The 14,994-nt window shown below is 43.9% G+C and overlaps 1 protein-coding gene across 1 annotated transcript in view; it reads right to left on the bottom strand.

Annotated features, from left to right (window-relative positions):
* Positions 1 to 14,994, bottom strand: part of LOC140738657 (laminin subunit beta-4-like) — a 139,271-nt gene that overhangs the window by 29,259 nt on the left and 95,018 nt on the right. The window contains exons 24-26 of the mRNA XM_073066277.1: positions 6,292 to 6,509; positions 5,923 to 6,019; positions 1,436 to 1,805 (exon numbers count right to left, since the gene is read on the bottom strand). Of these exons, the coding sequence (XP_072922378.1) occupies positions 1,436 to 1,805; positions 5,923 to 6,019; positions 6,292 to 6,509 (685 nt within the window). The remainder of the gene's footprint in view (positions 1 to 1,435; positions 1,806 to 5,922; positions 6,020 to 6,291; positions 6,510 to 14,994) is intronic.

Here is a 14,994-nt window from a genome sequence, read left to right as displayed (position 1 = left end):
CTTCTGCCATCAGATTTCTGATTGATCCATGAACCCACCAATACTATGTCACTATTCCTCTTTTGCTTTATTTGTCTGTTTTTATTTCTTATTGTAACTTAGTATTTTTTTTGCACACTACTGCTGCCACGAAACAATAAATTTCATGACATATGTCAGTGATAATAAACCTGATCCCATTCTACTCTTATATTATGCTGTCACCAACCCTGTTTGGGATCGTGATAGCATAATATAAATGCATAATATAGTGACGGCATAAAAGTGCTCCACATTTTATTAAGGGTTGGCAAACCTAGAGCACTGACTTTCTCAACCAGGTTGATAGTGCCACCATTGTCCGAGAGCTTTGTTTGGGTCTCAACTTAATTTGTGGATCTTCCAACCTGAAGTACCAGAAACAGCAGGATTTCTGGAGTATGGTATTGACACAAAATTAATCAGTTCCAAAATAAAAACAAAAGGAATTTAATGTTAAACAACTATATTGACAAAGCAATATTTTCTTGGTTCATATTTCCAATGGTTTACTTATGGAAAAATATAAATGAAATCTATAATCTGACTGGATTATGACAGATTGTGTAAACTACCTGCTAGTGGGCAAGGCTTGACTTAATAGATCATTACAGATCATCAGAAAATGTGAGAAACATTCAGGTCAGGCAGCAGCTGTGGTAAGAGAAACAGAATATTTGGGTTGAGTTGTTCTCCGAGCTTGGTAATCCATTTGCAAATGTTTTGTCACCATATGACAAAACCATCAGTACACTGTTCATTTGTGGCATGCCCTCTGACTGCTTGGCCTTATGTACTTATCAATCAACTGACTGGGCATCATTACAGAAACTCAACTGTGACGTAGGGAGGGGGTCCCGTCACTGATTGGGCGTCATTACAGAAACTCAACTGTGATGTAGGGAGGGGGTCCCGTTGCTGATTGGCTATGTGGTGAACTCTGTGCCTTGTGGCCTGGAATTTTGCCTGAATTGGCAAAGAGGTTCAAGGTCTATATGTCTGTTTACAGAAATGTTTGTGGAAAACACGCCGCGTGTTTGTTTGTAAAGGTCTTCTGTTCACCTTTCCACAGAAGCTGCTTGACATGGTGCACATTTCCAGTATTTTCTGTTTTTTTTTATTTCAGAATTCTACCATCAGCACTTTCTTGATTTTCATCACTATTTTATTGCCTGATAATAAACAGGATTCTTACCAGGACATCTGAAATATTTAACAATGTGATGATGTCGATGAGAGTTCATTTTATATGGTGTATCCCAACCAAAAGGGTTGAGGCTGTCAGAAGACAAACCAATGCATCCATTCCTCATCATTCACAAAAGTAAACCTTAATGCTTCTTATTTGCAGTTAGATTTAGGGGAGTATTTCAACTGGATGGTATATCGAATGAAAATTAAAATGGAGGTGAGTTACCTGATCTTTTCAAAATAATCCTTTGTCTTTTCAAATGTTTCCGGGGAAGCAACTGAGCTGTTCAGAATTTTGGCAACTTCAGCAATTTTCTTTTCGAGTTTTTTCAACTGTTTGTCATAGGAAGGTCCTAGTTTGTTGCTGTGTGCTGTGCTTTTGTTGGATAGTCCTTCTATTACTGGGATGAGGCTACAGATCTCTTCATCCAGCAGGTTAAAGCAAGGGTGACACTGTGTGCATGTTGGAAACTCTTTGCAGTAACCCCAGGCACATTTGTTGCAGTGTTTTCCTGTTACCCCTTCACGACAGTTACAGATTCCTGTTGTCTTGTTGCATGCAGGCCTTTTTGTACCTCCAAAGTTGCAGTTACATGCTGCCAGGGAACAGTGAAACAGTGATCAATATATAAAAAAACATTGTTTGTAAAAAGCCTCTTCCCCCAAGCCATCAGACTCCTCAATACCCAGAGCCTGGACTGACCTCTACTGTGCCTATTGTCTTGTTTATTATTTATTGTAATGGCTGAACTGTTTTATGCACTTTATGCAGACTACAGGGTAGGTCTGTAGTCTAGTGTAGTTTTTTTCTATGTTGTTTTTACGTAGTTCAGTGTAGATTTTGTACTGTTTCATGTAGCACCATGGTCCTGGAAAACGTTGTCTCGTTTTTACTGTTTACTGTACCAGCAGTTATGGTCAAAATGACAATAAACTTGACTCTGAATAATGCCATATAACCATAGAGTATCGAGTATTTACTATGTCACTTCAAAATCTACCTTATCAAATTGGTGAAACACATTTTAGCTTGGACAATTAAAATTGCATACAAACATGTAATTAATTTACTTGTTAATGGCCACAATATATTTAATCAATATGACCAACTCTATTTTTTTACGAATATTTTACAATTTTTAATTTCTAATATCACTCAGTGACAATTTTACCTTCCATCTTTATCAAGATACAATACTGATATTCTTCAAGTGAGTAAAAATGTACTTTTTCTATCCATAAAAAATTGCATTTGAACATAATAAATGAAAGGAACGAACCTGTGAGTGACACCACATGGAATATTTTGAGGGTATGGTGAATGGAATACAAGACAAATCAAGAACAAACAGCACACACAAAATGCTGAGGAACTCTGCAGGCCAAGCAGCATCTATGGTGAACGTTTCGAGCTGAGATCCTTCATCAGAACTCCTGAGTCCTTCATGAGTCTGATGAAGGGTCTCGGCCCGAAACATTGACTGCTTACTCTTTTTCCATAGATGCTGCCTGGCCTGCTGAGTTCCTCCAGCATTTTGTGTATGTTGCTTTGGACTTGCAAATTTTCTTGTGTTTGTCAAGAACAAATAGGGTGGCATTCATTATCTTGCTGTATCTACTCACAAAGTCATGGAGTTCAGGGCTCACCGTGCTCGTGCCAAGAAGCTATCTCTACTAATCCCACTATACTGTGGCCTACTATGCGGTGGCATAGTACAGCAATGAAATTTCTAAGAAAAGGAGCTTCTTTCAACATAAAGATGCTGAGCATTGACCATGTCCATGTGTTGATTTTGGTCTGGATCACTACTCTGGAGGAATGGTGCTGGAGTGAATGCCATCTGCAAACTAACCATGCTGAAAACAATTCATGCCAAATGCTTGCTGACTTACTTTTGTGTTTTTACTAATAACAGACAGATGGCCAACACTATGTTCAAATGAAGTGATCGCTGTGACATGGCATGTACATAAATGCTTGTTGCACATGAAGATGTACAAAGGAGCTGGTTGTGGATTACAGGAGGAATGGAGTCAGACTAGCCTCTATTGACATCAATGGATCTGGGGTTGAGAGGGTGAACAGCTTTAAGTTCCTCAGCATACACATCACTGAGGATCTCTTGTGGTCTGTACACACCAGCTGTGTGGTGAAAAAGGCACAACAGTTCCTCTTTCATCTGAGACAGTTGAGGAAGTTTGCTATGGGCCCCCATAACCTAAGAATTTTCTACAGGGGGACAATTGAGAGCATCCTGACTGGCTGCATCACTGCCTGGTATGGGAACTGTACTTCCCTCAATCGCAGGACTCTGTAGAGAGTGGTGCGGACGGCCCAGTGCATCCGTAGTTGTGAACTTCCCACTATTCAGGACATTCATAAAGACAGGTGTGTAAAAAGGGCCTGAAGGATCATTGGAGACGCGAGTCACCCCAACCACAAACCGCTTCAACTGCTACCATCTGGGAAATGGTACTGCAGCATAAAAGCCAGGACTAACAGGATCTGGAACAGCTTCTTCCACCAGCCATCAGACTAATTAATTCACGCTGATACTATTGTATTTCTGTTATATTGATTGTCCTGTTGTACATACTATTTATTATAAATTGCACATTGCACATTTAGATGGAGACGTAACGTAAAGATTTTTCCTCCTCATGTATGTGAAGGATGTAAGTAATAAAGTCAATTAAATTTAATTCAATTCAAACGTCTTAGGCAGACATATATATAACTAGGGTGCTTATGACTTTTGCACAGTACTGTAGTAACTTTATGTATTGCACTGTACTGCTGCTGCAAAAAAAACAAATTCATGACATGTGAGTGATGATAAACCTGATTCTGATATTGGTCTCTATTCTGGACTAGGAATGGGAAGGGGGGCATGGAGAGGGGAATCATGGTTGGGAAAAGGGGATGGGAGAGGGAAGGGAGTGGGAAAGCACCCTAGAGACATTCTGCAATGATCAATAATCCAATTGTTTGGGATCAATTGTCCTTGCCTGGTATCGCAGGGCTGGGTGTGTCCGCAACCGTGCCACCCCTGGCATTCCTTCCCTCCCACCTGACCCACACCCCTACCGCGGCACTCCACCCTCACCATTCCCAACGTTCTTTGTTTCCAACAGGTTTACAAACTTGCTGTCCTCTCCACATTAACAAACACAGTACTGTTCAAAAGTCTTAGGCACCCTAGCTACGTATATGTGCCTAAGACTTTTGCTCAGCACTATACTGTACCTCGAAGGAGCTCTAGAATAAGTGTACATGGAAGGAGTTCTAGATGAGATGTACACCTTCAGAGACAACTGTGTTGGCTGATATTCACTGGGATTCCGATGAGTAAATTTAAGGACTGTGCACTGAGAAGGCTTTGTATTTGAAACAGTTCACATCTCATTACCTGCCTAGAGATAAACAACCTACATTCCAGGGTTCTTTAGTAACTATAAACTGTCTCCATTCTACCGATGAGCTTCTAAGTCAGCTAGTTTCTCTGCTATTATTGACCATCACTATTTTAAAGCAAGTACCTACACGTAGGTAAAAACATTAGAATGTTAATATTGGTCCTAATAATATCTAACTGCAAGACTTGTTCCTGTGGGTGTACTGCTCTAAGTTCTATTTTATCGAGGTTTATAAAATCAAGAGTAGCATAAATAAGGTGAAATAGTCAAAATCTTTTCCTCAGGGTAGGAAGACCAAAACTAAAAGGTGTCGGTTTAAAGTGCAAGGGGAAAGATTTAAAAGGACCCTATACGGCTTCTTTTCTCACAGAGTGTGGTGAATATATGGAATGATCTATCAGGGAAGATGGTGGAGATGGTCACAATTATGATGTTTAAAAGTCAATTTCATGGATAGGAAAGGATATGGGCCATATACAAGAAAATGGTATTAGCTCATGTAGGCACTTTGGTTGGCATGGATAAGTTGTGTCAAAAGGCATGTTTCTGTCTCTGTCCTCCAAGAGGACCATAACCTTGTCATGGGCTGGAGGTTTGTGCACCTCAATGACCTGGAGAACTATGTTGACTGGAGTCAGGGGTTTATGCTTTGGCTCTTGGTTGGGTCATCGATGCTACACAGGTCAAAGGGTAGAGGACAGGTGGTCCACCAATCCTCCAGATTCAGGGGTTCAGCCCAAGGCTAAGAACCCTGACTGGTCAAACAAAACTATTATGGAAAGAGCAATGAAGACTCCTTCTACATCTGACTGTGACAGTATTCCTGAGGCTTCACTTGCATGACTGACAGTAGTGAAAACCGAGAGAAAGCTACTGACACAATGAAGGAACTCCCAAGCACCGCCGGAGATGGAGGACCTTCATTGCTGTCTTAAACGCCAGGGACATAACGCCAGGCAGTAATCTAATCTATTCTATTTTTGTGACTTAATAATCTGGATTTTCAGCACTTTTTAGTGCAACTGTGGGAACCTGTAGAAATTACACAATATGCGTCAATCATTCAGTGTCACTGGCAGACACTCTGAACTGTAAGTTATTCCAATCTTTATGTTTCAAACGTGAACTAGTGCCTATACTTGCCACGCAGAAATACATCCTGAAAGTGTGCTGCTGGCTTGAAAATTATTTCAACATTTCCTTTTATATATTCTTGCTTGTTCCAAAAAATGCTCTGCATTGCTGAGCAGTTAGAGCTTCCTGTGAATGAGTATTGTGATGTAATTAGATACTCACGGTTACACTGGATCTTTGGATTGCCAAAATAATTATCCTGACATTCAGAACATGTCCTCCCCCCGTAGCCATCTTTGCACTGGCATTGTCCAGTAAGCTGAAAGAGTGCAATAAAAACGGCTTCAGAATGGAATGTAAAACCCAGGATTTTGCATTACTGTGTAAATGAGTATTCCAGCTGATGTGCTACTGAACTGGATAAATTATTCTAGTGCTCATAAATAGCAATAGTTCCCTCTGTTGGTTTGGATGATCATGCTCAGTCCATTTCCTTCATTAATTGCTATGTTTGTGATTAATCAACATTATTAAATATTGGACATTAATTCGAACTCTATCTTTGATTAAGAATGCTACTTTCCATCTTGCCTCATCACACGGAGAGCTGGCAGAATTCTGTGGGTCGCAGTGACAGGGTTCACACCCGCTTCCACTGGTCAGGTTCCAGAAACCTGGAGCACATTCCTCGCAGTTGCTTCCTACCACAGAAGGCAAGCATGGGCAGTGACCGGTCCCTTGATCACAGGTACATAAACCATCGGGAAGGCAGTGCTTTCCGTCGACTCCAATGCCATTGCAAGAACACTCTGAAAAATAGTTTAAACAATGTGTTAGAACGATATGGTGTGCAATGACTTGCAGTTGTGCAGAAAGAAAATATCTCCAACATCAACAAAAGAAATTCGGCAGATTCTGGAAATCCAAAGCAATATACACATAATGCTGGGGATCACAGCAGGTCAGGTAGCATCATGGAAATGATCAGGCAGTCAGTGTTTCAGCCTGGACCCTTCTTCAGGACTGGAAAGGAAGGGGAAGATGCCAGAATAAAAAGGTTGGGGGATGGGAAGGAGGATAGCTAGATGGTGATAGGTAAAGCCAGGTGGGTAGAAAAGGTAAAGGGCTGGAGAGTAAGAAATCTGATAGGAAAGGAGAGTGGACTATAGGAGAAAGAGGAAGAGGAGGGGATCCAGGGGAAGGTGATATGCAGGTGAGAGGCCAGAGTGGGAAATAGAAGAAGAGAGGGAGGCAAGGATTTTTAAAATTTTTATCAGAAGTAAGAAAGGATATTCATACCATCAGGTTGGGGACTACCCAGTCTAAGGTATATAAGGTGTCGCCCCTCCATCCTGAGTGTGGCCTCACTGTCGCACAAGAGGAGGCCACGGAGTGACATGATAGAATGGGAAAGGGAATTGGAATTGAAATGTTGGGCCCCTTTTGCAGATGGAGTAGAGGTGCTCGACAAAGCAGTCCCCCAGTTTACCACAGGTATCACCAATGTAGAGGAGGCTGCATCGGGAGCACTAGATGCAATAAACAACCTGATGCACCATCAATAACTCACTCTGAGACGTAGGAAGCGAGGTATCGGCTTTTATTGACTGGAAGAATGAACAATACTACATCCTGGAGAATGAGGCTGGGCAACAGGCCTCAGTTGCCTTTATACAGGGGTCTGTGGGAGGAGCCACAGGAGCAGTCCAGACAGGTATATGTAGTTCACCACATTCACCCCCCCTTTGTTTTAAAAGAGTCCCCAGGTGGCGAAGTTTCTTACAAGTATATTTACAGGTTAAGTCTATCAGGTGGTCGAATCTTTCGCTGCAATCTACGTAGCTCCGGCTGCAATTGCACAGGTGCCGGAGGTGGTGATTGCACCGGAGAAGGAGAGTGGGCTGCTTCTGGCCCAACTGGAGGTGTCAGGGATCCCTCACGTGTGTGCGAGGCATCTGGAATAGACGCGTACGAGATGCCCGGTACATGAGCGTCGTGAGGAGTCTGGGTGGGGCACGGTGTGCGCGGTGTCATCTCGGGTACAAGGTTCATAGTTACCGTGGAGTGTACGGGGTAGTGGTCTGCTGCTCCGGCGGGCGCCAGGTCGCGGACAGAGACCGTGTCCTCCCGCCCATCAGGCAAGACCACGTAGGCATACTGGGGGTTAGCATGCAGGAGGTGAACCCTCTCGACCAGCGGGGAGTATTTATTACTCCTCACATGTTTACGTAGCAGCACTGGCCCCGGGGACGTCAGCCAAACGGGTAGGGTGGTCCCAGTGACAGACTTCCTGGGAAAAGAGAATAGGCGTTTGTGAGGGGTGGCATTGGTGGACGTACATAACAGGGAGCAGATAGAGTGGAGTGCCTCAGGGAGGACCTCCTGCCATCGGGAGACCGGCAACCCTTTTGACTTAAGGGCCAAAAGTGTGGCCTTCCACACTGTGGCATTCTCCCTCTCCACCTGTCCATTCCCCCGGGGATTATAACTCGTGGTGCGACTAGTAGCAATGCCCCTAGCTAGCAGGAACCGGCGCAACTCGTCACTCATAAAGGAGGACCCTCTATCACTGTGGATATAGCAGGGATATCCGAACAGAGTGAAGAGCTGGCGCAGGGCTTTTATGACCGACGTGGTAGTAGTGTCGGGGCAGGGAATGGCAAAGGGGAATCGCGAGTACTCGTCAATAATACTGAGAAAATAGACATTGTGGTCGGTGGAGGGAAGGGGGCCCTTAAAGTCAACACTCAGTCGCTCAAAAGGGCGGGTGGCCTTGACAAGCTGCGCAGTGTCAGGACGGTAGAAGTGCGGTTTTCACTCAGCGCAGATTTGGCAGTCCCTGGTCATCGTCCTGATGTCCTCTAGGGAGTACGGCAGGTTCCGGGCTTTAACAAAATGGTAAAATCCGGTGACCCCCGGATGGCAAAGATGTGCATGAAGGGCATACAGCTAGTCGAGCTGTGTGCTAGCACACGTTCCCCGGGATAGGGCATCTGGGGGCTCATTGAGTCTGCCAGGCCGGTACAGGATATCATAATTGTAGGTGGAGAGTTCTATTCTCCACCGCAAAATTTTATCATTTTTGATTTTGCCCCGCTGTTGGTTGCTGAACATGAATGCAACTGAGCGCTGGTCGGTCAGCAAGGTGAACCTTTTGCTGGCGAGATAGTGCCTCCAGTGCCTAATAGCTTCCACTATGGCCTGGGCTTCTTTCTCCACCGCGGAGTGCCGAAGCTCAGAGCCTTGAAGGGTACGAGAAAAAAATGCCACTGGTCTGCCTTCCTGATTGAGGGTAGTGGCAAGCGCGAAATCGGAGGCGTCACTCTCTACTTGGAAGGGAATGGTCTCGTCCACCGCATGCACCGTTGCTTTGGCAATGTCCCCTTTAATGCAGCTGAAGGCCGCGCAGGCTTCAGCAGAGAGGGGAAAAGTGGTAGACTTGACCAGGGGGCGGGCCTTGTCTGTGTAATGGGGGACCCATTGGGCGTAATAGGAAAAAAAACCCAGGCACCGCCGGAGGGCTTTGAGAGTGGTGGGAAGAGGGAGTTCTAACAGGGGGCGCATACGGTCGGGATCAGGGCCAATGACCCCGTTCTCCACAACATACCCAAGGATAGCGAGTCGGGTGGTTCTGAACACACACTTGCCCCTGTTATAAGTAAGGTTCAAAGCTTCGGCCACTTGGAAAAATCGTTGGAGGTTGGCATCGTGATCCGACCAGTCGCGACCACAGATGGTGATGTTATCTAGATAGGGAAATGTGGCCTTCAGTTTGTACCGGTCCATCATCCGGTCCATCTCCCTCTGGAAGACAGAGACACCATTCGTGACACTGAAGGGGACGCGCAGGAAGTGATAGAGCCTGCCGCCTGCCTCGAAGGCGGTGTCGGGGTTGTCCTCCGGGCGGATGGGGAGCTGATGGTAAGCGGATTTCAGGTCTATGGTCGGGTACACCTTGTACTGAACTATCTGGTTGACTATATCCACGATGCGGGGTAGGGGGTACGCATCAAGCTGCGTGAACCTATTGATGGTCTGGCTATAGTCCACGACCATCCTATTTTTCTGCCCAGTCCGAACAACAACCACCTGGGACCGCCAAGGGCTTGTGCTTGGCTCAATGATCCCCTCCCCGAGCAGCCGCTGCACCTCTGACTGAATGAAGGCCCTGTCCCCTGCGCTGTACCTCCTGCTTTTAGTCGCCACCGGTTTACAGTCTGGGGTCAGGTTGGTGAACAGCGATGGGGGAGGGATCTTGAGGGTGGAGAGGCTGCAAGTAGTGTCAGTAGCACAGCTATCGGCATGGTGGGACCCTGAATGAAGGTGAGGGAGGAGGTGAATGGGCAGGTGTAGCAATCTGGCCACTTGCAGGGATAAGGGCTGGGAGACAGATTAGTGGGGAGGGATGAATAGACAAGGGAATCATGAAGGAGTGATCCTTGTGAAAAGTGGAGAGTGGGCGAGGGGAATAAAGATGTGTTTGGTGGTAGGATCCCTTTGGAGATGGCGGAAATGGTGGAGAATGATGTTTTGGATGCTGAGGCTCATGGGGTGGTAGGTAAGGACAAGAGGAACTCACTCACTGTTAAGGCAGTGGAAAGATGGGGTGAGCGCATATGTTTGGGAAATGGAGGAGATGTGGGTGAGGGCAGCATCAATGGAGCAAATGTTTCCTGAGTCTTTATATGGTTCAGATAGTAGACTTCACATCCTGAATTACTTTTACCTGTTTTTCAGTGCCTCATGCAATGAACTGAAGTGATATTATTATTCCAGACTAGTTAGTATCATTATCCAAAGTCACAGTAATATCTTACCTTTTTTTAAATGGCCTTTGCTAATTCCCAGGCTAATTACCAGTTGTCCCTCGGTATCCGTGGGGGATTGGTTTCAGGACGCCCCATGGATACCAAACTCCACGGATGCTCAAGTCCCTTATATAAAATGGCATAGTATATGCATATAACCTACACACATCCGTGTACTTTAAATAATCTCTAGATTACTTATAATACCTAATACAATGCAAATGCTATGTAAATAGTTGTTATACTGTATTGTTTAGGGAATAATGACAAGAAAAAGAAGTCTGTACATATTCAGTACAGACGCAACCATCGTTGCTCTTCTGGGAATGCTGATGCTGCCTCGGCATCAGCCAATGCCGATTCTCCCATGATCTTTAAGTTCTTGAGGTTGTAGCGCTTTACATAGCTAGCCAGCCATCCCTTACTAGCCTTAAGTTCTTTCCTCTCACTCACAACACAAGTAGCGAATGAATGAGACATGAGGCGAACGATGCTCAAACAACGAGTGCTGGAGAGAGATTGAGGATCTGTGAAATGGCGGGAGGCTACAGCAGGGTTTGCTTACACATCACTTCATTCGCGTGGATTCAGCGTAGTGCTTGGCGCAAGGCAAATTCAAGTTTTATTTCTTGGAACTTTCTGGAGTTCTTTTTGAATATTTTCGATCCGCGGTTGGTTGAATTCGCGGATGCAGAACCCATGGATATGGAGGGCCGATTGTATATCACACTACCTGGTGTTGGAAATACACGATGCACTTTGTGATAATTTTGACATGTAACAGCTTTATTTTCCATTCTGTCAGCAGGTATAAAAGCATTAAGTGCTGGGAATGTTCAACAGTTTGGGCAGTAAGTGTGGAGAAAGAAGCAGAGGCAACCTTGGATTGTAGACCCATTATTAATACAGGGAAAGAGAGAGAGAAAAAACATTGGCTTTAAGTTGCAGGGGGTGTGTGGAAGAAATGGGTAGGAGAAAGGAGCCAGGTATGAGATGATGAGGCCAGATTTACCCAGGGGATAAGATGAGGCCAAGATTGTCTTGCCTTTTGGTTAATGGGGGTAGTCAGGGAAGGAGAGAGAGAATCTGAATAAAAGGGCATAAAATCTATGAAATGAGGGTAGCTGGAAAGAGAACACAAACAAATGAACATAAAAGGTGCAAAATGCAGAGCTGTGGCACAAACTATGCTATTGGAGAGAGGAAACAAATGGATTAGCATCACAGACGGACAAGCCAATTCTTGTTCAGGTAGAGAAAGCTTAAAAAATGTAGAATTTGATAATTGAGTACAGATCTGCAGTATGTCCAGACAGATGATAAGATGCTGTTCCTCCAAATGGTATTCGGCCTCATTATAACTGCCATAGATGGATGGAGTGGGATGGAAATTAAAGAGGCAAGAAACAGGGTCATCCTGATGGTCTGGACACTGGTACTCTGCAAAGCTATCACACAGTGTGCTTAGCTTCCCCAATTTAGCAACTACCTTGTGCAAACAGAACACAGTACACTAGACTGGAAGAAGTGTGAGTGAATCATTGCTTATAGATGTTGGGATGGAAGAGTTGAAAAGGCAGGTGTTACATCTCCTGTGGTTGCATGATAGAGTGCTGTAAAAAGCGCAAGTAGTTGATGTAGCAGAAGAGTTGACCATGTTAATAATTAACCAATTTAGTTCACCTTAATAGTTTACCAATTTGTGAAATCTACAATTCTTGATTTTCATTAAGTATGTAACGGGAGCACCCGCAGGAAACCCATGCGGTCACGGGGAGAACATACAAACTGCTTACAGGCAGTGGTGGGAATTGAACCAGCGTCACCTGTCCTGTAAAGCTTTGTGCTAACCACCTTGCTACTGAGGTCTCACGCTAGTCCGGCAGGTTGATGCCACAAGACACATGGATAGATAATTTAATTTCAGATGCTGCAACTGAGAATCAAGTGAAACCCTGTTGGTTTCTTGGCTGCGTAAGTCTAGGGAAGGTACTCTCCGGTCCTGCCAAACCCATGCGATTGAGAGGGCTCTCACACCCTAAACCTCGGTCTGTGGAATTTGCTGCCCTGTTGCAACTCAGTGCCAAGAAATAACAGACAGCACACTGCATACGACTGAAGGAATTATATTTATGAAACTAACTTAACTAAAGGGTTAGTAAAGATAAGAAAGAAAAAACAAAAAGGGCCCATTATAATTAAACAGTCAAATGAGCACAAGTTGGAGCTCATCTTGAACTTCTCTGTCACTCACGCCCTGGGTCCTCGGTCTGAGTGAAAGCACACACCATGTTCCGGATGTCACTCACAATCCATCTCGAACAAACGGGTCTCCCACCTGGTCGTGTTCTACGACCAGTTCTTCCCAGCGTCTTCTCTCTTCATCTCCACCAAGCAAAAGCTCCAAGACCAACCTTAGTGTCCCTCACCATAAATACCTACCCCCAGTTCCACCATCCTAGTCGGATGGCACACATTCCTCATCATCCCTTATCTCAACAATAAACAAAACAGGCCGAAAGCAGAACAGACTGCTCTTACAGAACTGCTAAATGAAATATCTACAGCATAGCAGTAAAGATGTGAACCAGGGCATTGCACAAGCACATTACACATGGAAGTCTATTGAACAAAGGCGTAATGCTGTTTCTTTGTCCACGTGACCTGTTGAATATTACTGGCATTATCTGTGTCTGAATCTCTAAATCCTGATTGCATGCTTTTGACTCGCACATAGTTTATTACATGAGATAAAATTCTGCTATGAGCCCTCCCAAAATGGTTTACCAGGCGAATATTGCAATAGGCTTAATAGTTGGGTAAAGGTACAGGGATTGAACAAGAAATTTGGGCAACACCTGTGACAGATTGATAACTTTATGACTAGGTACGTTCTGCCTCTAGAGGTGCTGTTCGGTTCCTATGCAGTTTGTTTTCTGCAAATGTCACTTCCTATTTGTAAGTGGTTTTTAACATCATTCCCTGCACGGCTTGGAGCACACACAGTAAAAGACATCCATCCCCATCCACTCTTTATTTGTCCTTGAAACAGCAATATCCCTGAGTCTTAAGCTTTCTTAATATTAATAAATATTTAGAGGATGTACTTTGAAGGAAGTATTATGTTTATCTTTCATTGCTACCATGCTGTCATTGTGCCACAAGTTCACTTTAGTGTGTGGCTAGGTAGCTCAAACACCATCTATAAATTTGCTGATGATACAACCACTGTTGGTAAAATCTCAGAAGGAGATGAAAGGGCGTACAAGAGTTGAGTGGTGTCTCAGCAACAACCTTGCACTCAATGTCAGCAAGACAAAAGAACTGACTGTGCCCTTCAGGAAGGGTAAGACAAGGGAACACGAACCAGTCTTCGGAGGGATCAGAAATGGAGAGAGTGAGCAATTTCTAGTTCCTGGGTGTCAGGATCTCTGAGGATTTAACCTGGTCCCACAGATCGATGCAGTTATAAAGAACGTGAGGTAGCCATGAACACTATCTCACTTAAAAAAAATATTCTTCTGTTTTACACTTTTTAATCTATTTAATATATATACATACTATATTTGTTTTATATATATATATATTTAATTCTCTATTATCTATTGCATTGTACTGTTGCTACATTAACAAATTTCACAACATATGCTGATGATATTAAACCTGATTCTGATTCTGAGTCTGATAGACCATGGCATAGCTATAGAATGTTGCATGTGTGGTTTACCTTATTTCACACTGATCGTGAGAATAATCAATAATATTTGAATACTCAGGTGTACGATGATTCTGTAATTGAATCTAATACACACGAATCTAATTCTTAATTTTCTGCAGTTTCACAAAGTTTTCTCATAAAAAAGCTTGGAGAAAGCTTCCAGCTCAGGTGATTTTTGAGAAGGCATTTATTTCCCTGCCTAGTTTTGTACAAGGGCAGTAGAGTGAAAAGATCATTCATCTTTAAACGCACTGCCACAGACTAGAGACATGTCTGAACACCATACACTACAGTGTCAGCCTCTGACCTCAGCAATGTTGATTGCCAAGCCTTGGAAGCCAGGTCAGAATGTGACACATCAAAAGTGTCTTCACAACGCTCAAGCAAAACCAGAGCTGAAGCAGCAGGAATGAGAGCAGTGTGTGCTAAGTGCAAAGTTGAAAGGATAATGGGAAAAACTCATTTAGACATAGAGAAAGCTCACACAGACTGTTTGGCTGTATTCTGGGGTCAGGGCATATAGCAAATATTAATTTCACCAGCAACAAATCTTCAGATTTGAATGTGGATTGCAGGTTGAATTTAAAATGCAGCCCTGAACAAATAGACCTCAGATGCTTGCATATGCATGAATGTGGCCTAGTCAGTGGAGATTAACATTTATTTTGGGTATCTGGAGTGTGGGTGCGAAGAAGGAGGCTTGTGAAAACTCTATGTAATTCAAAGGAAGCATTGTAGATACATTGTAATTATGGAATTGTCCTGCTG

The sequence above is a fragment of the Hemitrygon akajei genome, chromosome 14, assembly GCF_048418815.1.
Source record: "Hemitrygon akajei chromosome 14, sHemAka1.3, whole genome shotgun sequence".
In the NCBI taxonomy this organism is placed as follows: domain Eukaryota; kingdom Metazoa; phylum Chordata; class Chondrichthyes; order Myliobatiformes; family Dasyatidae; genus Hemitrygon; species Hemitrygon akajei.
The sequence above is the reverse complement of the archived record's forward strand: the minus strand, read 5'-3'. Positions and strand labels throughout refer to the sequence as shown.